Source organism: Pundamilia nyererei, unplaced genomic scaffold (assembly GCF_000239375.1).
Source record: "Pundamilia nyererei isolate P.nyererei 1_Seehausen unplaced genomic scaffold, PunNye1.0 scaffold00194, whole genome shotgun sequence".
Classification (NCBI taxonomy): domain Eukaryota; kingdom Metazoa; phylum Chordata; class Actinopteri; order Cichliformes; family Cichlidae; genus Pundamilia; species Pundamilia nyererei.
Genome location: NW_005187595.1, coordinates 921,383 through 945,144, shown reverse-complemented (window position 1 = coordinate 945,144; position 23,762 = coordinate 921,383). Strand labels below are relative to the sequence as shown.

General features: G+C 43.7%; 3 protein-coding genes across 4 annotated transcripts; 1 reads left to right on the top strand and 2 right to left on the bottom strand.

Annotated features, from left to right (window-relative positions):
- The first annotated feature begins 2,229 nt into the window (after positions 1–2,229).
- Positions 2,230–3,862, top strand: hemk2 (HemK methyltransferase 2, ETF1 glutamine and histone H4 lysine). 2 transcript variants are annotated; one of them, XM_005747335.2, is made up of 6 exons: positions 2,230–2,532; positions 2,612–2,698; positions 2,798–2,888; positions 2,959–3,042; positions 3,126–3,267; positions 3,352–3,862. In XM_005747335.2, the coding sequence occupies exons 1-6, from the start codon at positions 2,396–2,398 to the stop codon at positions 3,465–3,467; spliced, it is 657 nt and encodes a 218-aa protein (XP_005747392.1). In that variant the 5' UTR covers positions 2,230–2,395; the 3' UTR covers positions 3,468–3,862. The 2 variants fall into 2 exon arrangements, with proteins under 2 accessions (XP_005747392.1, XP_005747393.1); XM_005747336.2 differs by lacking the exon at positions 2,959–3,042.
- Positions 3,863–4,094: 232 nt separating this feature from the next.
- On the bottom strand, positions 4,095–15,413 carry gart (phosphoribosylglycinamide formyltransferase). Its single transcript, XM_005747337.2, has 23 exons — positions 15,236–15,413; positions 14,972–15,065; positions 13,375–13,524; positions 12,683–12,778; positions 12,430–12,604; positions 11,679–11,790; positions 9,246–9,314; positions 8,981–9,106; positions 8,792–8,879; positions 8,627–8,712; positions 8,371–8,539; positions 7,787–8,018; positions 7,415–7,509; positions 6,970–7,079; positions 6,676–6,874; positions 6,331–6,582; positions 6,097–6,249; positions 5,728–5,931; positions 5,484–5,642; positions 4,951–5,081; positions 4,603–4,744; positions 4,402–4,517; positions 4,095–4,299 (listed from the first exon to the last, which is right to left on the bottom strand). The coding sequence occupies exons 3-23, from the start codon at positions 13,517–13,519 to the stop codon at positions 4,105–4,107; spliced, it is 3,054 nt and encodes a 1,017-aa protein (XP_005747394.1). The 5' UTR covers positions 13,520–13,524; positions 14,972–15,065; positions 15,236–15,413; the 3' UTR covers positions 4,095–4,104.
- Positions 15,414–18,295: 2,882 nt separating this feature from the next.
- LOC102214278 (uncharacterized) lies at positions 18,296–23,386 on the bottom strand. Its single transcript, XM_005747334.1, has 5 exons — positions 23,319–23,386; positions 22,841–23,127; positions 19,123–19,389; positions 18,889–19,041; positions 18,296–18,714 (listed from the first exon to the last, which is right to left on the bottom strand). The coding sequence occupies exons 2-5, from the start codon at positions 23,112–23,114 to the stop codon at positions 18,533–18,535; spliced, it is 876 nt and encodes a 291-aa protein (XP_005747391.1). The 5' UTR covers positions 23,115–23,127; positions 23,319–23,386; the 3' UTR covers positions 18,296–18,532.
- Positions 23,387–23,762: the final 376 nt, after the last annotated feature.

The following is a 23,762-nucleotide window of genomic DNA, read 5'->3' as shown; positions in this document are numbered from 1 at the left end:
GTAAAAAAGATTTGTATGTGTAAAAAAGATTTGCGTGTGCGTAAAAAAGATTCGTATGTGTAAAAAGAATTTGTGTGTGTAAAAAAGATTTGGGTGCTTTTTTGAACTGATTTGAACACACAAATCTTTTTTACACATACAAATCTTTTTTACACACATACAAATCTTTTTTACACACACACAAATTCTTTTTACACATATAAAACTGATTTACAAGTACAAAATATTTATGACCACGTATTGGGCCCATACGGGTCCTCAGGAGGATGCAGTCCATGAATTTGGACACGACTTGTGTGGACTTGGTACAGCTAAATATCCCAAAATGCATTTCGTCCAAAACTCAAACGCGGCAATGGCGGACGAGCGGGGCTAATAACTTTTAAATATTACTCTTTCTGGGTCACAAAATAAACTTTTAAGTTATTTTCAAGCGAGAATGTAGCTGTGTAAACTTCAAATATTGGCTCGATTTATCAAGATATCATATGTTTCCAAACGCGCTCCGACGTTTTCGGAGACGTCTGTGACCCGCCAGCTCCATAGCAGACAGCGAGGTCGAGGATCATTAGAGCCGGCGAGAACAGCGACTCCCGGCACATCGTTTTCACCCCCCCCGGTCTTTTCGCTACTCAGGTTAAACAAACCCCAAACCCCAGTAGCTGTCTATTGTATTGAGTGTCCACTAAAATAAAAGCGTTCTAACATCTCACCTGCTTGTTTTAATTAAGGTATGTACACGTATGTACATGTACACTATTTTTATTAATAGAGCTTTCACTACTGAGGTTAAACATGATATATAAGTCACTTAGATCACTTCTAAATGTTAATGTTTGGTTTATTTCAGTGTTTTATTTGTTCCTGAGTAAACCGGTTTGGCTGTGATTAAAGTTAAGCTTCATAACATATTACTCACAGTTAAATTAAGAGGGGACGGCAGTAAAAACTCTGGACCTGTGACATCATCAAGTACGCTGGTGTTCCAATTGTACAAGTCCGTGCTCGCGTTCTCGCCAAGTCCGGTCTCGCCGAGAACGTGAGTACGTACTCGCGTACTTTTTTCTTTTTTTTTTTAATTTGCACAGAACAGTACAACAATTATGGCAATCTCTACAAACATTCTATTTTCCCAACATGAAATAGTATCAGAACAGGCTGAATTCCAACATATAGAAGATAGATAATGAACAGGAAGTACAAACAACAACAAATAAATAAAAACAAACCCCAAACAGAATCAAAGCAAGCAAACAAACAAACAAACAAACAAGCAAAACAACAACAACAACAAAAAAGACGTTATACCTTAGGGGTTTTCTAGCAGATCTAGTTCAATAATCATATGATTCAGAACCAGAGCTTGGTTTTTTGTCCATAAATTTAACAGATGAGAGGAAGAGGCAGAGGTCTTTGTGAAAAGTCAAAAAGGACGGCTTTGTTTTCAGAAAACGACATTTGTGAATGAAGAATTTGCCCATAATTATTACATTTAGAACATTTTCAAGCTTCTTTTCTTTTCTTAGAGAACCCAAGATAATATCATTTTTAGAAAATTCAAGTAAGTTTGGAATCTTTGGAAAGAGCCAGTAGTGCACACAGGGCTTTACAGAATATACAATTATAAAATAAATGTTCTGTTGATTCAATATCCCCGTCACAAAAAGAGCAAGAATTATTATCAATAGCAAAGCGACGTCTGAGAAATTCTTTGGAAGGGTAAATACCAGAAAGGATTTTGTAGTGGACATCCTTAGCTTTGGGAGGAATGGGAAGTTTTAGGTAATTTTTTCTGATCTCTTACTTTTGATCACTAGAGAACAGATGTGAGATGGAATTTGGATTGGATCTATAAGGGAAAAAAACATTAGTAAATAATTCCCTAATTTGGGAGTTTTTTAGACTGTTAGCTGTAATGTTATGCCCATTTACCAAGAGTTCAGGGAGGTCAGGGGATCTAGTCAGGGTTTTGAAAAAGATTATATGCTGTACATAGAATGTTTTGAGGGACAGCCTTAGTAATTTTTTGAAATTCTTTGTTATTTATTTGCAGATTATAATTGGTGGTGAAATCTTCTAATAAAAGTTTACCTCAATCATTTAACAAATGCATCACACTCGCGTACTTAGAATTGAGAAAGGGCCAGTGTGTTTGTTTTGATTTGTTGCCTTCTGACATGGCGCCGCGATCCCACAATACACTGCGGCGTGACGTCAACTCCAAAGCCCTATAAGGAAGTACAGCGAGAACGTCTCCGGGGCTGAGCTACCTTTATTTTTAGCATGAGTTTAGGCATATTGTCATCAAACATTAAACAGTGGCTCTGCCGAGCTTGATTCCTTAGTGTGGGCCAGCAGATGGAGGAGCGGATATTTAGTGAGCTGTAGAGTGAGCATGAGTACGAGCTACCCCACGCCGCTTTATTCCCACGCTGGACGAGGAGACTTCCGAGAGGTTTACGAGCCGGCGGAGGACTCCTTCCTCCTGATTGATGCTCTGGAGAAAGACGCAGACCGGCTACAGCGGATGAGGTAGCCATAGATCGAGTATTATTTCCAGTAGACACACACACATTTTTATCAGTCTTAACTGCCTCTTCACCGTTTTCAGCCCGTGTGTATGTTTGGAGGTGGGCAGTGGCTCAGGAGTGGTGTCTGCATTCCTGGCGTCGGTGGTGGGACCTTCGGCTTTATATATGTGAGCCATTCTGGTACCTAGCAGCAATGTCCAGCCAATGGGACTTACTGATGTAAAACATAGCATCCAGTTTCATGTACGCATGCATTTATGTTTCAGTTGCACTGATGTGAATCCTGCAGCAGCACAATGCACAGCAGAGACTGCTTCCTGTAACAGGGTGTCCCTGCAGCCGGTGATCACAGACCTGGTAATCTTCAGCTGCTCTTATGGTTTGGGGTTTTCGCAACCTGCATATCTGAATGTTGTTCCTCCTGCAGGCTGACTCTCTTCTCCCCCAGCTGTGTGGGAAAGTGGACATACTCCTCTTTAACCCTCCCTACGTGGTTACGCCTTCAGAAGAGGTGCATCACATAGCTCAGCAGGGTTAATGAAGTTCAGGCATGGTGCATTAACCTCCAGTTACTCAGTGGGTTTTCTTTTTCAGGTGGGCAGCACAGGCATCGAAGCCGCCTGGGCTGGAGGGGAGAGAGGGCGAGAGGTGACAGACAGATTTCTGCCAGCTGTGGTGCAGCTGCTGTCCGATAAAGGGCTGTTTTACCTCATCACAATTGCTGAGAATGATCCAGGTTGGTTGACTTTATTCATTGCAAATTATTCATTGTAAGGAATTGAAGCTTGAATAGTTGTTTCCCCCCCTTTTTCTTAACCAGAGGAGATCATCCACCTACTGAGCCAAAGTGGCTTGAAGGGAGAGTCCTGTTTGTCTACAAGAGCGAGAAACGAGAGGCTGTCCGTCCTGCGTTTCCACAGGAACCAACAAACATGACCTCCTTGGACATGTTTGTCCAGGATGCATTTCTTTTAGCCCCTGAGGTAGAATTCAACAAGAGCAAATCATGGACAACTGGACTGCTGTTGAATCTCCAGAGGACGAACAGCATGGGAAAACTGCAAGGAATTGGATCAAAGGATATTTGTAATCCAAGCTGGCTCCATGGAAGGACATTTAGTCCTAAATGTCCTTCCATGTAGCCATGGACAAAAAACAGCCACTATAAAAATAAATGATTGAAATCCTTATAATTGACTGTTTGCATTCAACCACAGTTTTTATTATCAAGTCACCAATGATAACATTCAAAACCTCATAATCAAGCATTCAGATACTGTAACAAGAAGGCTCATCATGCTAAATCTGTTATTTAGTGAGTCCAATGCAAATCTACAAGATATATGTGGAATGTAGTTAATGCAGTCATTTATCTGGGTTTTTTCAAAAGCTTTAAGTGACCCTACAGCACATGTGTACAAAAGTCAGCTGAAGACTTTTTAAAGAGTAAACTTTTTCTACTCATCACTCTGTTAGTGTCTCAATTTCTCTAAAACCAGTTTTGTGTAACGGAAGTAAACTGGAATTGCTGTAAACAGCACATAATTATTATTATTAATTTTTTTTATTTTTTTTAACTTGAGTGAGATTTCCAGCTTATGCGTCCATCCTCTCCAAGGCTCACAGCGCCGCTCGCCACCAGCTCCAGAGCTGCAGGGAAGGCTCGGTGCTCGGCCTCTCTGATTCTGTCGGAGAGACTCTCCTCTGTGTCGCTACCCAGCACGGGCACCGCCTCCTGCACGATGATAGCTCCTGCGTCCACCTCCTCCTGATCGAGTACAGAAGCCACAGCAAAATGTTAAACTTTCCTGCCTCCCACGACTCTGCTTCTTGGTTTTCACATCTGAACTAAACACAAGCTCCTACTTACTGCTACAAAGTGGACCGTGCAGCCGGTGACCCTCACACCAGCCTGCAGAGCCTGTTTCCGAGCGTTCACACCCTTGAACGAGGGTAGCAGAGACGGATGGATGTTCAGCAGCTTACCTGTGACAACAAACGCACTGAAACTGTAAGAAAACTTAAATCTCTGATATTTCACAGAAGAAAAGATGCGCTTCAGGGAGCCTACCATTCCATTTCTTGACAAAGGTTCCAGTGAGGATCCTCATGAACCCAGCCAGACACACCAACTCCACCCCAAATTCTTCCAGCACGCGATCAATGGTGCCATCGAACTCTGCGCGGCTGCCATATAGTTTGTGGTCTACCACCTATTCAGAGCCAGACAGACAGGTTTTTTCCCCCAGAAAGTGTGCACACATGGATCAGACCACTGCTTAGGGTGTATTTATTTAATTCCAAACTCACATCAGTGAGCTCATCCAGACTTTTTAAATCTCCAAAACCCCACTCAAAGTTATCATAAATGCATTTTTTTCCCCCCCAAGTTAAGTGAAAAGCTACTTCTGGTTGTTACCCGGGTCTGGATGCCAGCCAGTGATGCTCTTTTCAGGCCTTGAACTCCTGGTTTGTTGGAAATCACCACCACAATCTCAGCTGAGCTGCACGGACGCTTGGCCTGCTCTATGAGGGCCTGCAGGTTTGTGCCTAGGAGAACAGAATAGTCATTTATTTTTAGACACCAGTTTAAAAAATATGGTCCTTCATTATCTTGACTCTGAAGGAGCAGACATACAAGGATACAACTTCTCTTCTCCTTCGCTTTTTTGCACACTACATGTGACCTCTCTCCAGCCGCATACATTTAAAACAATTAGAAGGAAGACGTCCTCACCTGACACTGTACTTCAATATTTTGGAAAATAAAATGACTTTCAAATTGCAAATACCTTGTCTAGATGATATTTTGTCACTGAAACATTGCGCCTGATAGTGGCAATGTTAGACTTATAAACTCTTCTGTTGCTTTTATGTGACACACACAGATTTCCTAAACCACTTTTCAAATGGTACTTGCATGAACTCATTTCACCATTATTAGAAACACACCTGTGCCAGAGATGAGAACGCCTACTTTTGTCCTCTTGCGTGGTACCATGCTGTTGTCGTGACAACCCCCATTCGCCTCGACTGCCACCTCTTTGCTGGAGGCCTGTCTCGCATTGAGCAGGCTGTTTTTCAGGTTGCGGACCACCACAGGTTCAGCCCCTGCGTGAACACAAAGTTCATTTTTAGTCTCTTTTGTTTCTGTCCCGCCAGCCTGTTTTTAAGCATCAGCATTTCACAGTCTCACCAGGTTCCTTGTGGGCCAGCGAACCGACAATCCAGGCCTCCTCGTGGGCTTGAAGCTGGCTCAGGACCCTCTGAGCGTCCACGGGGGCGACCACCAGCACCGCTCCCAGGCCGCAGTTGAAGGTGCGGGCCATCTCCTCTTCACTCAGACCTCCTTCCTTGTGGAGCCAGGAGAACACTGGGGGGATGCTCCACTGAGAGGCATCTGTACCGTGCATAAACCGTGTAAATAATCAATCAGGAGGTGCTGCAACTGTGCTGAATATAAAAACACTTCTGTTAAGTGTTTTTATACATTCTTATTCTTCCTCTCCACATTGTTCAGGTCGTTGTCTCTATGCTATAGTTTGCGTTTGTGCTTTCGTCTCACCTAAATCCACAGCCAGCTCCTGTGGCAGCACCCGTGGGATGTTCTCCAGGAGTCCCCCACCTGTGATGTGAGCGTAGGCTTTGACAGCACCGCTGCGCAGGATCGGCAGGAGCAGGGGGCTGTAGATCTTCGTTGGAGTCAGCAGAACCTCCCCTGGAATCAGAATTACAAACAATTGAGTTCAACTGTTAAGGGTAACCTGGAGCAAAGGCACACTTCATCTCTTTGACTCACCAACAGTCTGTCCTGACTTGCCAAAGGGAGCAGGGGAACTGTAGCTGAGCTTTGCCTTCTCCAGGATTTTACGGACAAGACTGAAGCCGTTGCTATGAACCCCAGAGGAGGCCACTCCAATCAGCATGTGCCCCTCAGAGATATCCCCCAGTCTGGGCAGCAGAGCTCCTCGTTCCACTGCGCCGACGCAGAACCCGGCCAGGTCGTACTCTCCCGGAGGATAGACGCTCGGCATTTCAGCCGTCTCACCACCTGCAACAGAAGCAGATGGCATGAACTCAACATAACGTCAAGACCGGATCTACCTTACCTCATAAGCCTCAAATGGTATGTCTTGTTTCTCACCCAGCAGCGCGCAGCCGGCCGTTTCGCAGGCTTTTGCGATGCCCCTGACCACCGAGGCGGCCACGTCCACATCCAGGCTACCACAGGAGAAGTAGTCGAGGAAGAAGAGCGGCTCAGCACCCTGTGCCAGCACATCGTTTACACACATGGCCACCAGGTCCTGACCCAGAATGCCGTGCTGCCCACACGCCTGGGCGATCTGATGATTTAAAAAAGAAAAAAAAAAAATTAAAAGAAAATCCAAACACTGCTAGGTTTACAGGCTCTATTCTCCTTAAAGGACTGAAATCCCACCTTGAGCTTAGTCCCAACTCCGTCTGTTCCAGATACAAGGATCGGGTCCACAAATCCAGCCGCCTTCAGGTCAAAGAGCCCAGCGAAGCCTCCGAGCTCTGCATTACATCCTGGCAAAGACAGAAAAACAAGTGACTCATTCGTTCTAGTTTGTTGTTTAGACTACGGCTGCTTTATCTGAATAAAACAGATGTAATAAAAATCACAGCATTTAATGACTACTGAAAAGGCAGGAAAACGCGTTTTCTAATTAGAAAAAAAGGTTTCCATCAGCAGAAGAGGAAGAAAATAAAATGAGGTTTACAGAGTGGCATTTAAACAATTTCCCCCCAATGTTGTGGGTTTGACATTCGATCACAGATACAAGCTCATAAGCTGTGTGTAAACACAATACAAACCCTTTCTTCCTTTTGTGTTCAATTTCTGCAGATAAGAACAAAATTACCAGAACGGGAAGTTGCCTTGGCCAGGGGTTTGATCACGTCCACCAGCCTGTTTCCGGCAGCAATGTCCACACCGCTGTCCTTATAGGTCAGACCTCTGTCAGAGACAACTGATCAGCACTCACTGAACTGTGACAGTCGGTAATATCGTGTTGGTCTGCAGCTGCTATCACAGTGAAGCTAATGAAAGAGGCTAAAAATCAGTCGGGAATTCCTCACTGTGAATTAGATCAGCTACATGACAACTTAATTAGCTGAAGATGAAAATTAATACCCGCGGAAAGAAGAACAAGGACGCAGTTTATTATTCAAATACATGATATCCAGCAAAGGAATGAACAAAAGCACAACAGAATTTTTAGCCACACACACACCTGTGCTGTTTCAAGTGAGCGATGGCTCGGTGACCGATGTCGCGCCTGTACACCGCGTCCGGGAAGCCAACTGCCGTCACACCCTGATTGGCCGCCTGCAGGGCCAGCTCCAGAGACGACTTCACTGCAGTGACAGACAAGACCCGCCCGCCGCTGGAGACCACGCCTCCTTCTTTCAAGGCTGTACCGGCATGGAAAATCTGCAGCCCCATGTCCTGAATCAGGGACAACCCTGAGGAGGAGCCAAGGTGTTACACTAATAGTTCCAAGCACTATAACGTGCGCAAACACAGTATATGTCCCAAAAATCTAGATGTAGTGGTTTCAGTAAAGCACTTGCAGAAATTAATGCATTACATTAACTTGATCATTTTTTGCAATAAAATGTGCACGTTTTTTTTTTCGATTGCAGAATTATTACATCCACAGAACCACAGACTGAAACATTAACATGAAGGAAAAAGGAACTAGAGTTTTGCACATGTACAGACTGAGAGGCTCACAGAAAAAGTGAAGCCACACTCCATCTTCACTCTCAGACGATTTTAAACAAGACTCCTGCTGAAATCGCGGATTTCCTGTACCTGTGATTTCGACTCCTTTCTTGTAGGAGCCGGGGTAACCGCCACTGGCCATGACCACAGTGACTGCAGAGCTGTCCTGGTGCCACACGGGGGCGTTGAAGGCCAGTTTGCCATTCATGGTGTTCATGATCACTTCATATAGGTCGCTCTGCAACAGCGGCAGCAGCACCTGGAGGAAAATGGCAAGAGCGGAGAGAAACGCTTAGTTTTAAAGAGAGGAGATGCAAAGGTGGACGTCTGCCTGTGAAACACACACCTGACACTCGGGGTCTCCGAAGCGGCAGTTAAACTCTAGCACCTTCGGGCCCCGCTCTGTCAGCATCAGGCCTGCGTACAGCACGCCTGAAAGACAAGGGCATAAACGATAAGTGAAAATAAATGAAGGCTGCTGCAGCAAACAGTGACTACAGATGGTACTCACCCACATAGGGTGTTCCCTCCTCACGCATCCCATCTACAGTCTTCTGCAGAACAGTCTCTGTGATTTGCTGCAGCAGCTCCTGACTCACCTGTACCACAGTGACAGAAAGCAGCTTAACCATTAAAGAGCCAGCAAAAACTAAAGTAGAGCACAAACAGGGTGGTGCAGCACGACTACAGTTAACGTTACCTGAGGGGTGGGGCAGTAAGCTCCCATGCCGCCTGTGTTTGGGCCCAGGTCACCGTCCTGCAGCCGCTTGTGATCCTGTGCAGGGGGCATCTGTGACACCGAGTGGCCGTCGCTGAAACACAGGCACTACAAAACCAGAGCATGCGGGATAAGCAGTTTGCCAATTTTGATGGAAGAAAAAAATATATACACGCACATGTATATAAAAAAAATTCTTAAGTTTGTTTAAGTTTTCTCAGACTTTAACTTAAACTATTGCACTCACAGATACTTCCTCTCCCTCCAGAAGCTCCTCCACCACCACCGTCTCCCCTGCAGATCCAAAGGCTCCGTCCTTGAGCGCACAGTAAACACAGCAAACTGTTGACACTGGAAGATCCAATTACCTCCCCCAAAATTCTTCAACAGTTCAATATGAAGCGCCTTGAGGCGACTTATGTTGTGATTTGGCGCTATATAAATAAAATTGAATTGAAATTGAATATATCGGGTAAAAAAAACAAACAAACAAAAAACCCCAACAAACTTCTGAGACTCCACCAGCGATTATTCTAGTGACTAACCAGGCGACTCCGCACCTGAGGCTGCTGTGCAGCTTTAAAGGGAAACAGTCTGAGAGAGAAGAAGAAAGGCGTTTAAAGGCTTCTGCAGTTCAATTTCTTTTGGGAGGATACAGGGCAGAGAAGCAGCTTTGCATAAACAAGGCACACCAAAGTCTAGAAAAATGAGGAGCTGCCTACAGAAATATAATCCACTGCCGGATTTGTTTAGCACACAAAATAATGGTAACAGATTACGACAGCTGTGTAGCATGTTTCTGCCATCACTTTGAAAGAAGAAAGAAAAAAGTAGCACGTTATAATTCACTTCACTGCAGCACTTCTGGATGCTCACAACAGGAAACACGATGCAGCAGATCAAAGCAGATGACTTTGACCTGGAAGAAACGTGTTTGAATACTCAGTGAAGCCGACCTTAATCGTGCTTTCCTGAGTAGGTCGGAATTCCAGAGTTTCCAGCTGGAATTGCAGGGTTTTTTTTGATGAGTAAATATTCTAAATTATGTTAACATTAATGAGCAGTCATCTGTGCCTGCACTGCTACACTCTACTGATGCTCAATACTAACTAGAATAGCACTTTACCCTCTCGTCCAACCCTGGTCACCACCCCAATGCCAAACTCCAGACTTAAAACTGTTAGTTTGTGAAATCCCATTTTAATGTTTACTGAGGTATTTTCTGTGTTTTATTGCAGGAATAGTTTGAAAAATTCCTCCAACATTCCTCATGCTAATAGTAAATAACTCTCAATAATATAGTAACATACTCTGTTTTGCATTCCTGTTTAAAAATTACTTCCCAATACTTCCAAAAAAGAAAAACACCTGAAAACATGGAAGCTTGTTTCTGCTACATTTCTCCTCCCCCTGTTTTTTGGCAACTGAAACTTCAACATAGCTCAAAACTGACAAAAACATGTTTTTTTTGTCAAGTTGGTAAACTCAAACTGTGATTTTGAATTATTACATTAAAATTTAAATGAAGTAACATGAAATTTTGAATTACGGATGGCAAATTATTTTCTTTTTTTTCCTTAAGTGGCAGAAAGTTTCAGCTCACAGTAGCAACGTTTAACGTTATACTTCATCAGGAAATACACGTTAGCTTTCTGTTTGAGACAGAGACATTGTTGGTGCCAAGTCAGTTTTGTTCCTTAGCTGTTTCAAAACTTTTGAAATGTGAATGTGAGAGTGACTGAATAGTGGCATTGTAAAGCGCTTTGGGTGCCTTGAAAAGCGCTATATCAATCCACTCCATTATTATTGTTATTATTAAATTACTTACGAGTTTAATTTGTCAGCAACTTTCTGCCAGCCCTCTCTCCTTGCTTTTGCAGCCTTTGCAGTGTTCCCTTGCGTTCTGATTAAACTCTGAAACTCCTGAAATCCCTCACTCAAGAGTTCTTGCTCTGCTGCCGAAAATACCGAGCCGAGCGCACTCCGTTGACATTTTCGCCGACCAATCAGAGGGTTGCCGATCAATGTTTCTACTATCGATGCGTAGCCCCTTTTACGACACCCAGTGATGTCACATTACTGCTTCCAGCTGTACTAATCGTCAACAGCAGGTGTGTTCGGGGAACCGGATTAGCGAGCTCACGGTTAGCGCGATGGTTTGGTCTTGGATGTAGTGAGCGACGTATGAAGAACGGGCCCCTGAACCATGTCCTTCTCAAAAATAAATAAAACAAGGTCCATTGTCTGTAAATGGTGTAAAATCTGCATCTGAAGACATTAAAAAGACTGAGGAGTGCGCCATAACAGCACAGCTACAACATAAAGGTGAAATTAAGAGGAAGAGCAGAGTTGGCACTAATTCCCACCCTTTTCATATACACAAAGCAGTTTGGTCCAACATTCATATAAAAATAATGATTACAGCAGCTTTAAGTAGCCCAGAAATGTGCTGGGAAATGAGCATTGAGAACATTACATACATCACTGATCTAGGAGGACTGCTCAGTGGGCAGCTGTGACTGAATATTCAAAAAGGAAGCTTTTACAACACTCTTTCATCTATTTTCAATTAAAAATTTTAGCCAAATATTGCTGCCCATTTCCCCCTCTTTCCCCTCCTTGCTATAACATAAGGCCAGGGATTAATGAAGAGCTGCAGTATTGCTTAATAGCCTCACACCTTCATAATGTCCATCACGGCCTGACAGGCCTCGTCCTGATCTCGCGCCACGATCACTCCCTTCCCTGCAGCCAGACCGCTTGCCTTCACCACCAGAGCTGGAAAGTCGGCCCTGGAGAATCAAAGAGATGAAAGAAACCTGGGTAATGTGCAACAGGAATCTTTTCTCTGCCTCCCCGCTGCCGCCACAGACATACACTGAACAGATGCTGATACTGAGCATAAAATGTTTTTTTTTGTGCACCATTTAACATTTGCAGTGCGCGCTGCTGTTGGGGAATGGGTTTGCGATCCGTATGGATGAAGGCTGTCAGAATATGGCAGCTGTTGTTCTGCCCAAGATGCTTTACATGACCAGAGAAACGGCTCTCATTGAGCGCAAGACATTTTTTTTCCCCCCTTTTACCCTCCCCTTTGTCGATAAAAGTAACAAATCTGTTTATGCCGGATCGCTCCGTGCGGCTTCGCTCATCAGAAAGGCGGTCATTACATCTTAGATCATTAACTCATGAAACCATCTGAGGAAGGAAACTTCCATCTTCTTTCACGGTGTCGCTTTTTATGCGTTTCACGGCTCTAAAAACAAAACTTCGCAGCCATAGACAGTCTTTTACCGTAAACAGAAAACCCCATCTCCAATCCCAACTACTTCTTCAATTAAGCTGGACCAAGACGAGTTTTCAACAGTCCAAAACCAGAACTGTAACTTTAATGAAGTGTATTGCCTCACATATCCTTCTATAGTACTGACGTGCGGATGTAGTGACAGGCCTGCTGGGGGTCGGTGAAGGACCCGTAGCGGGCTGTGGGGATGCCGTGACGTTCCATGAAGGCCTTGGAAAAGCTCTTACTGGCCTCCAGCTGAGCTGCTTTGGCTGAAGGACCAAAACATGGAACTCCTGCGGCCGTCAGGTCATCCACAATACCTGAAAGAGAAGCAACAGGTGCATTTAATATAAAAATCATACCCATCATACAAGTTTAAACAGACGGCCAGCACTTACCTGCTGCCAACGGAACTTCAGGTCCGACCACAACCAGCCCCACATGGTGATCCTTGCAGAACTGAGCCAGGATGGTGTGGTTGCTCACTGATACCTCTGCACAGAGTGTGAGCACTTAGACATCATTCAGTCTTCAGCTGCTTGGCGGTGTAATCAGCATGGCATACCGAGCATATCCCATTAGGCTAATTATGTAATTAACTCAATCAGTGCATTAATTAATACATATCTGTGCGAGCGTCCTCATCGTCACCTTAAACAGAGGTGCTGTAAAAGTTTGTGCTATATTTATTAAAGCTCTTAATGAGTAACGCTAATGAAGAAGGATATGAAACGCAAAGAAGTTCATCTGTAAGATAAGAAACTTAGAATGTTGGCAAAGTGCAAAAACGTGTCATATCGCAGCTTTAGTGTGGAATCTGTGCAGCTACCCTTGCATAAAGCAGGCAAGCCAATTCCTCCAATTTACAGGTTTGATGCTTTGCAGCTTCTGGTTTAATGTGATGTGCATAAGTCTTGAGTCATCCTTCATTTCTTTTCATTTTGTTAGGAAAATGGGTAAAAGGTGCAGTGATTTACGCCACAGCAAGACCTTCGAAAATTGTCTGAACGCTTGTGTCTCAGAGGGACACCTGATCTTCACAAAGCTGCCCGTCACTTAAGTATTAATATAGAAAACACTTCCCACTTACCAGAATTGCTGATTTTTCCACAGCCGGCCGTGCCCGCGTTACCCGGCGCTACCAGAACCTGCTGAACCTGTGGCGACTGGGCCAGCTTCCACGCCAGCGCGTGCTCCCGCCCGCCGCCACCAACCACCAGCACCCGCCCTGCCATGACACCTGAGCGGCAAAAGAAGAACAACACCACCACCAAAACTCATCTTGTCATCCACCTTTAATTGACAGCACTCGTGCCAATTTAATTGCATGCAAACGGTGACCTATAACTGCACAGCTGCGAGGAAGCGGTGACCTTTTCAGTCAGCCTGCTGCTCTCATATTATCTTGTATCGCCGCAGTAACAAGGATCCAATCAAACAGAACATAAACACAAGTCAACAATTACACAGAATGGTCACCAGGCAAGGCTAAATCACCAACAAGTGGAAACACAGGCTCAATTTGCATAGAAAAATAAAACCATAACAGCCACAGTGTGGCTGGGCAGTTATTCGGCAGTCCCTCCATTTTTGGAGTATTCATCCAACGCATTTTTTTAAAAAAAAATCCCTGTCATGGAAATTTAATTAACAAAGCTAGCAGACACTGTAGTAGCAGTAAAAACACCTTTAATTCTTCTATCGCATGCATGAGGACAGACATCAGTCAGGGGGCACTGAGAGCCGTCTTTGAAAATGAACAGTACTGGCCTCTTTTTAATACAGTCAACAGAACAAACGAAGGCCTTAAACAGCTGCTCCTTACAACTGCTTCCCCAAGGAAAGAGTTTACAATCCTTTACAAGAGCAGTCTGGGGTGATAAAGTCAAAGTACTGTTACTAAGACAATATGTGACCAATACGTAAAAAAAGTCCAACATATCCCTTTTACTTCAAACTATTGGGAATCTATTAGAAAGCAGGATACGGATATAAAACAGCTGAAAGGGACTACAAAGTTGTTTGTTGGCCCTTGAAATCAAACAAACTGGGGTCAGAGTTTAAACCATCCCCATGTGCACTGACCTGAAACCCATTCCTTGAACCCTGGGAGGTTGTGCAACTGCATGGTTTGCTACAGTAAAGGCCAGTTTTTGCAGATACACTGCATCAGTGCAGTGACTTCAGGGATAAGACAACACAAAGGCGTGTGTGTTGCACAGTGGTTGCGCATGCTCAACAATTAACCAAATCATCGGGTTTGATTGAACTCACTCCGCTCATGTGACTCGCTTTTAAGATGCACGAGTCCAATAAGGGTTTAAGAAAGCTTTTTTTTTTCTTGAGAACCTTCACTGACAAAGCTGTTTATACGCTGTTACACAACATGCTGCGCAAAATGATGCATTTGAAACTGGTATTACTGCACTGGCATGTGCCAGAATGTATATGAATGAATTTCACTGCTATACTCTGGGAAAACAGTGAAAAGGTGGCAGCATGTACACAGAAATCCATGCATTTATTCTAGAATAACAAAAAAAACATCCACTGCATTTCTAATAAACTTTCTTGGATCGTCTGTGCAATGCATTCAATCCCATTCTCTTCCACTAAGAGTACATTCAGCGACATTACCGCGTTAAACTGGGTAAAGTGAGCATGTCGCGTGCCATTTTAACACTTACCTGCGCGTGTTAAGTGTATGTGTGAAGCAGGAATTAGCCGGAGCCCAGACCAGGACAACAGTCAGACGTGTAGCCTCTGCACCCAGCCCGCTGACTGACCGAGGGGATGCAAAGTATGTCATCACACACACACACACACAACACACCGCGTGGATCCAATATAACAAATACATATTCACTATACGTTAGCAAACGCTACGAAAAGTTAGCTTAAAGTGCTACGAAGCATAACAAAGTGTATCGGCGTTTGTGTTCGCTGCTTACCTTTATGTGTTGTACAAACTAATCTGGGACACTTTTTTGGGGAATTCTACAACTTCCTCGGGGTGTAACTGGCAAGTGCATCATGGGAATTGTAGTTTGTTCGCCATCTCGTGCTAGTGTGACGACCATTGACTGTAGAAAACACAGTCAATGGTGGCGACTCGAATTAGGAAAACCGGTAAAGGCAACTAACTAGATGGTGATGACAGCAACACCTGGTGTAACACCCCAGGAGAGAATGCCGGCGCAAACGTTGTAACAGTTATAAAAGGCACACAGGCTCGTTATTATCGGGCAGAGACGAGGCAGGTCAAGTTCATCAAACAAAGTTTATTGGACAAAATCACTAAAATTGTAGAGCTGAAAAAAAGAACTTCTAAGTAGCAGGGCTGGGAATACCGAACCGTTAATTAAGACACGTTATTTACAAACATTACTTAAAATAACAAGGTTCAGTAAAATGATCCTGTGTAGTCTGTCTACAATCCTCACTGCAACTTAAATGGTGCGTAATACCCATTTCCCGGTGTGTATGCTCACATGCATCAGAGGGAATTCCACCACACGTGCCTAGCCCTCACAAGCATAGTGGAGCAACCCTCCACTAAAGCAAAATAAACCCATAAATCAATATATATAAAACATAAAACAACTCAGTAAATGAGATGCAAAAGAAACAAGAACCAACAAACACAATTAACCAGTACTCAGAACAATGTGCAAGTCCTGGAACTCAGTGAAGATTAAAGAGAACGACAACTGCAAGACAACAGTATCATCACTTGTATGTAAATGTACATTATTCACATGTGTCACTACTTTGCCAAGATCTGGAAGAAAACCTAAAGTATTATCCTCACGAGAGGAAATTGGTTTCTGGTGCAACAGCGTCACTCCACACAGTGTAGAATGATGCTGCCAGAGCTTTACATCTGCTCCAAAATTGACACCTTCAAGCTTGACTGAAATTTGCAGCTGCCCACCTGGACTAGTTATATACTTTCTCAAGAAAAGTTTTATGGTCAGATGAGACAAAGATTGAGCTTTTCAGCCACAATGACAAGTGGTATGTTTAGAGTAGTAAAGGTGAAGCTTTCAAACCTAAAAACACTGTACCAACTGTCGAGCATAGCGATGGTAGCATCGTGCTGTGGGGCTGTTTTGCTGCCAGTTGTACATTGCACAAAGTAGATGGAATGATAAAGGGCTACTTCCAAATTCTTTAACTTCACATGTCTGTCTGCTTCCCAGGTGTTTTTGGTGACTAAAGCTTGAGCTTTACATCACTTCCACTTTTCCACTTTTGTGAGATCACCGGTCTAGTCCAATCATCTTTCTGCCGGCCTTCTTTAGGCCAATCAACCTTCACTCCGTGTACTTCAAATCTCACTGCACATCTGTCATTCTTCTTTGCAGACACCTATTTGCAACCCACCTCCTCCCTATCACCGCCTCTCACTCATCATTCAAGCCTCCATCTATTTCTACCACCAGCGTCTAGACTTCAGGGGTGTCCTGCTCTAGTCTCTTTCACAGATGGGGTTACGTTCTGCTATGCTGGGCCATTGGAATTGCCAAATACCTGAAATTGAATTCTGTACATCTATTAATTATGCTCAATTCCTTCTAGACCTGCTAGAAGGCTGAAATCTGGGCGTTCCAACAAGTAAATGATGTTAAATACATGAAACGTGCATTTTGAATAGAGAACGCAGACTACCATTAAGCTTCTGAAAATCTTCCCAAAGCCCTGCTTAAAATTTGTGGACAAAGGTTAAAACCTGTGTTTTGCCAAGAAGCAAACCACTTTAACTGAACTCAATTCAATACCAATTCTGCCAGAGTGGTGAAATATTTGCCCAGAATTATGTCAGAAGATTGTTGATGGCTACCAGAAGCATCTGGCTGAGGTGCAACTTGCTTAGGGACATTTAACCAAATATTAGCGGATGTATATGCATGTTGTTAGCCCGTGCGGATTAGAGAAACTTGTACAAGTTACTAAAGATGTATACTGTACAATCATTCCACCCTGGAAAAAGAACAGTTTACTTAAAAGCCCCAAATTACCATGATATTCATCCTCATGGATAGTTTATGCAAACTTCTGAACTTTACATTCAAACCATCACATAATGCTATTGGCATCCCTATAATGTTAACCTAATGCAGGCTTTTTAAAAAATATCTTTTTATCCACAAATTCTTTAATTTTGATCATAGCTTCTAAAAAACTATTCAGGAAACACTGACAAACTTTAGGAACGATCACAGCCATATCAAGCTGGGATAACAAACGCAACATAATAAGTGTTAGAGTTGAATTGTTAAATGTTTGTCATTTTTATGTTTACCATTTGTACAGTGTTTTAACTCTGATGAAAGAAATTCCACTGTCCTTCCCCCCAGATTCTCGAGGTTCTGGTGGGGGCTGTAATGTTTTATTGCAGATATATCCTATCTGGAAGATCTGCTTCGTTTGATGTAAGCTTCCTGCGTTTACGACCCTTTGGTCAGCAGGAGGTCTGACACACACACACACACACACACACACAGAGTCCTTGTCTTTGTAACCAAAGGTGTTTAGTAAACTATTGTTTGAAGTTTGTCAATAAAAGGCAGCGAGAGGAGGCCACCATTGGGGTCATTGTCGTGCTGGACACAGATGAGAGGCCTCCCTTGCACAAGTAATCGATCGATCGACTGTCTTGTTTTCTTCATGATGAATACGTCTCTAGAATTAGCGGGGTTTGTGGAAACACAGACCCAACAATAAGTTATACAAAAAGAATCCACTTTTCATGCAAGTGTGAGTTTTTTCCTTCTCAACTGTAGCGATTTGTAGCGCCCTAACTGCAGCGACTCCATCACTTTTAATGTGGCTTTGGAAGCAATCACAGGAGATTAACCTGCTGATAGAAGCTTCTTCACAAAAGCACATAACAGCTCTGAAATACATGCTGGAGCTGTGCCATTTATTGCTTTTTGCAAGCGATCAATAAATTCTGAAAGTCAATCTTGAAGTTAACATGGAGATGTGTAAAGTTAGCAAATAAGGGCTGAGAGTAGGGTGGGGGCTTTTAATGATGTTGTCTTTAAAACAAAGATACAAACATGTACATCTCTTAAAATGTGATTTCTAATCAATGTTGCCACAGAAAAATGGACAGAAAGTCAGAGTTCACTTTGAGCTTTGATTTAAATCTGCTGATCTTAAACATTTGGATCAATACAAAGTGTTATTGATAGTATAAATAGATCTTCAAGCTTTAAGTCCATCCACATGTGGCAGTGCGGTCACAACAGAGGGAGTTCAGGAGCATCGAGGAGTTCTTGTCCCAATTCTGACTCTCTTATGGCAAACAATGTGACGCCTGAGCTGTATGCTGCAGGGATCCTGATGTGAGTCATCTTGGGCTGATTATTTTCTTCTTCTTCTTCTTCTCCTTCCTCCTCCGTGGCCATCTGCCTCACCTGACCTGAGGAAAACAGGAAAAACAGTGTCAAATATCACATCGGGCACAAAATGTAAATGTAGAACACCATGATGACCATGTCGTGAGTAACAAATGCTGCACTGTCCAACCCGAGAAGAAACAATAGACGTTCGTCTTCTTCAATACCAATTCAGTGAAAAGGAGCTGCTGCTTTACCCTCGACATCCAGGGCCTTCCACCGTGGGTCGGACTGGCTCTCCGAGAGGCCCGACAGGGAGCAGTCGGGCGTCAGTCGCTGCAGCACGTCTTCTCGACGAATCAGCAACATGGATTCACTGCAGAGTCGCTGGTGCACCTCTCCCTCGCTTACTACAACGCACAATAACCAACACCAGCATGAGGAGCTGATTCCTCTTCCCTATAAGCAGCTATTTCCTTTCCCTTACTCACCTACATCTAAAGGATTGGTCATAAAGACAGCGTTGGATGTGACTCCGAATATGAGCTGGTGGTGCCAGGCGTCGGGCACCTCCTCACCCTCGGGTACAGCCAGCTGCATGTTCATGGTCGCCACGGGAACAGCGCCTTTTCGGATCCAGCGGGCGAGCCAGGGGACCAGTCTGACTCGCCTGCGAGGGTGGAGGTGGAAGAATCGGCCCGTCACCTGGCCTCCGCTGGCCTCCTGCGCTCCCTGGATGAGCTGGATGTGAGTCGCACCTGAAACGGGGCCGACATTTATCGCATCTGAATCATAACAGTTGAACAAAAAGTACGTGTCACGTCCGCTCAGAAGCTGAAATGTCGGTGTAAAAACTGTGTAGCAGAGCCGAGAAAGTCAATTACAGCCTCTCCTGCGAGAGACATCAAACTCTTTGTCTAATTCAATAGGGTACTTTTGAATTCGCCTGGTTGGCAATGCAGCCAGCTGTCACACTTGTGGGAAGCAGCACTTATGGGTTCAAGACATTACAGAACGGGGCAGTTATAGTCCCTGTTAGCATCTGTGACACCCCAGATATTACTGTCTGTGGAGCTAAATTAAGATATGCACCTATACCACACTTTATGTATTAACATTTCATTACCTGAAATGTCATGGAACAGCTTGCCGAGAGAGTGAGAAATTTTGAGCTTGAGCCAACGGCTTACAGTGTAATACCTGCCAATTTAGGGGGAAGCTTTTAAATTGCACAAAAACACACATTTTTAGGGAATTGTAAATGCTAAAGAGACTGCATTTATGTGGCTTTTCTAGTCTTAATGGCCACTCAAAGTGCTTTAACACCAGAAGCCACGCTCACCCGTTCAGGCAGAGGTTTATAGTCTAGATCAATTCTGTTTGAGCAGTGTAACCTTCTCGGTCCCCTGGGTTCTTGAAGCAAATGGCCAAAAGCAGCCCTTGGGATCATTTTATGCAGCCCGTGGAGCAGAAAAAGGAAAGAAAGCAGTACTGTATGCACAGGTATAGCCAAAAGACATTTTTTTAACATCTGCGGTAATTTTTATTTAGCAACATTGCTCTGTGTTGGTACCTCATCACCGCTTTCATTTGAATGTGAGATGGATATAGAACTGCAAGACCCCCTACTGCCAGCACCAACGCCATGCAGAATAGAGCAGGCATCACTAAAAACAGATATTAAATAGTATTAGTTAAAAAAAACAACATGAAAGGAAGAGCTGGGTTGCAAAAAGGCTTGCAGGGGCAGCTTAAATAGGCTGCTCACTTATTTGGCAAGGGGTCACCACAGCGAATGGATCCACAGATTTGACATCAGATGCCCATCCTGATGCAACCATCCCCGACTGGAACTCAGAATTCAGTAGCATGTGACCTCTTCAGGCTGGGTTTGTTTCTCCTTTTGGCAAATGTTTTCACCACTATACTGAGGGGCACTACAAGAGATTTTTCAATGGGATGTGAGATGTATAACGTAGGCCAACACTGAGCTCAGCCGATCTGCAATCAAGACAAATCACAGTTTAATTCCATCTCTCCAAGCTGTCCACCTGACAGCTTTTGTTCAGATTTCTTAATTGTCTATGTCGCTTCTGCAAGAACTCAGAGGACCACGTGCATTGTTATTACATCAACTTGTCAGCAGTCAGGACTGAGATTTCTTTAGTAAGGTGTAGCAAAGAAAAAAAAAATTCCTCTTACCTCGGAAGAAGCAAGCACAATAAAGCACAATAAGAAAATAGACCCTCATGTTTTGCATCAACTACTCGTTGCTACATTCTTATTAAAGAGGAATCAAGACTCATTAGGGTTTACACAAAAACATATTCCAGTATGGAAAGAGGGATTCTGACCAGTTTAAGTGCGCACACATCAGACACATTCAGCTAACGGTAAAGACTTCCTGTAAGATGGCACTCAGACAGTTAGAGTGCTCCCCACATCTCCACCACCCTAAGCCTCAGTATGGGCTCCTAACAGGTTGTATGCCATGTCCCTTGTTCTACTCCATGATTGCACCCCATCCACCACAGCAACACCATCCACAGATGACAACACGGTGATGGGGTTCATGTCTGTGTGAGATGAATCGGCCTGCAGGGACGAGGTGGTGCAGATGATGGTGAGGTGCAGAGACAACAACTTGCTTCTTTTGTGTGTGGTGCAGCTGCACAGTGGCAAAAAGTCGTCTTTAGAGGAACTCAACAACACTCGCTGTCTCAGGAAATCCCAAAAACATTTTGTCTGACTCATCACACCCAGACAATGCAGTACAATAAAATCAAGGACAATGTTACTTCCCCACAACTATTTAAGCATAGTTTTCATTTATTTTGTATATATTATTTGTATCCTCTTTAGCACTAAATGCTGAACTTAGTTTTGCTGAACTTGTAACTTAGTAATTTTAATCATTATTTAGGGGTCTGGAAGCCATGCTAACTTGTCGCCGGGAAGGTTTAGTCTGTTACACTGGCTGGAAAAGACGCTCACTTTCAAACTTTTTTTGTAGTGTTAGAGCATAGCAATATCTACGGCTGGATTAAGTGCATACAAATGCCTTTTTTTCTCCACACACTTTTGCACTTACAGGGTGCATAAAGTGTTCCAGAGGGCTGTCACTGGCCTGCAGCTTTCACTTGGAGAGCCCCGGCCCTTGAAGGTTAAACAGGAACTCCAAGAGAATCGATCTAAAGCCAATGTCGCCTGCTTGTGCTGAAATAATTCATTTACTTGTCATTTGGCTTTCTGTTTCATCAGCTTGTATATGCTTAATCAAGTTAATGACAGTCTGCTGAGCTTGGTTTCATTTTTATGGAAAGTTGAAGCATCTAAAATCTGTCCAAATCCTCACGGCAAAGGAGCATTTGCAGACCTTCAAATGTAAGCTTTTTACTTAAAAAAGCAGTTATGGTGTGCTTATAGAACATGTGTGTCTACTTTCCCTCTCCCTCCCCTTAGGGAATCCACAGTGAAACAGGACCTACACCCTATAACTGTTGCAGTAGTCAAAAATTCATGAGAATGAAAGTTACCTGGCAATAAAAATATATATTATGCACAGACAGAGAAGAATGGACTAATCCAATTGTTCTCTGTCTGGAAAAAAAAATAGTGGAAAGTTGGATATAAGAAAGACAAATACAATTTCAACAGTACGTCTCAGTTTTTCCACGTGATAAAGAAACAGTAATGGAGGAAATGAAAGAAACCTGTCAGCACCATGGTTTGGGTTTAAACTTTGAAAAAATGAATGTGTAAAATTACAGAAAAAAATTTGATAGCTCATTGCCCAGACTCCTGTAGTTTCTGTTATTTCATGTGGACGCATTGCAAAAAAATAAAATAAAAGATTTCTATAGTCAACAGTGGAAAAACTGTTGTTTTTCTGTTATTTTACTGCATCTATTACTAAATTATTTTGGTGTAATCTGAATGGGCGTGGGGTCGGTCTTTATCACAAAGAAAAGCTTATAATACATTTCATATTTTCCAAAGCCATCCAATGGGTCAGACTGGAGTCTCTGCGGGTCGATTCTGGCCCCCAGGCCTTATGTATGACCCCCCCGATTTAGACTTAATACTTAAACGTAGCTCAATGATCAGGATATGATAGTGCACACGGCATTTTCTGCACATTTATGTGCACTTTTTGCGTAAAACAAGCACACCCCCCTCCCTCTCTTTAGCCATGTTTAGTGTTCTCACCAGCTTCACTGCGGGACAGCAGGTAGTCCGGCAACGGTGACTCGTTCCTCCGCAAACGGGTTTGGACGCAGCGGTCAGCTTCCTCCGGGGTCACGTCTACTCCGAGCGCCTTCAGCACGTCCACCACAGCCGTGGCCCCGCAGGCGGACGCTCCGATCTGCAGGGTCTGCATCTCCAGAGCCTCCTGGACGGACCACAGCATGGCTTCATCGGCCCCTGCCTCCTCATCATCCTCACGACCTCCCCGCACCTCCTCACACACAGCCGCCTCCATCTGAGAGCCTCACCTGGAATATAAGTAAAGGCACAAAGTCAAAGTAAAACACCTGCAGCCATTAACCATGTAGCCCATGAATACGGAGGGGAGAGCTTAACGAGATCCAACACATATGTGCACCGAAATTACTCCTCATAGTCCACTCGGGTGTTTGCCAGTCTAAACAACGGATTTATTTACGTTTATTTTACATGTCCTCACCATTTCTCACGCTGTCAGACACAAACCGACAGCTGCAGCTACAACAACAGTGTGCGCATGCCCGTACTGCGCGTGTTCTTCTCCTCACCGCTTTCTTTACCAGCAGGGGAGAGGAGGAATGAGACGACTGGCGCCCCCACTGGCCGCTTTCAGCTATGACCCACGACCACTACAAGTGCATCTCTGCAGGCTGAAGGCATTTTTACACCGAAAACAATTCAGTTTGCATATCTGTCTACAAACCGTGTTTATAAAGTAGTACTGCTGCATTTTAATGTATTTGGAGATCTGCAACAGACTTGTATTAAATCATTTTGGCGTATCCAAACAATTGTTTTTTGTTTTTCAACTGTGCATGCTCTTTAGATTTTTTTTTATTCATTTATTTATTGGTAAAGTCTAATCTGGTCGTATTGTACTTGAGTGTAACCAGATGTTTGTAGC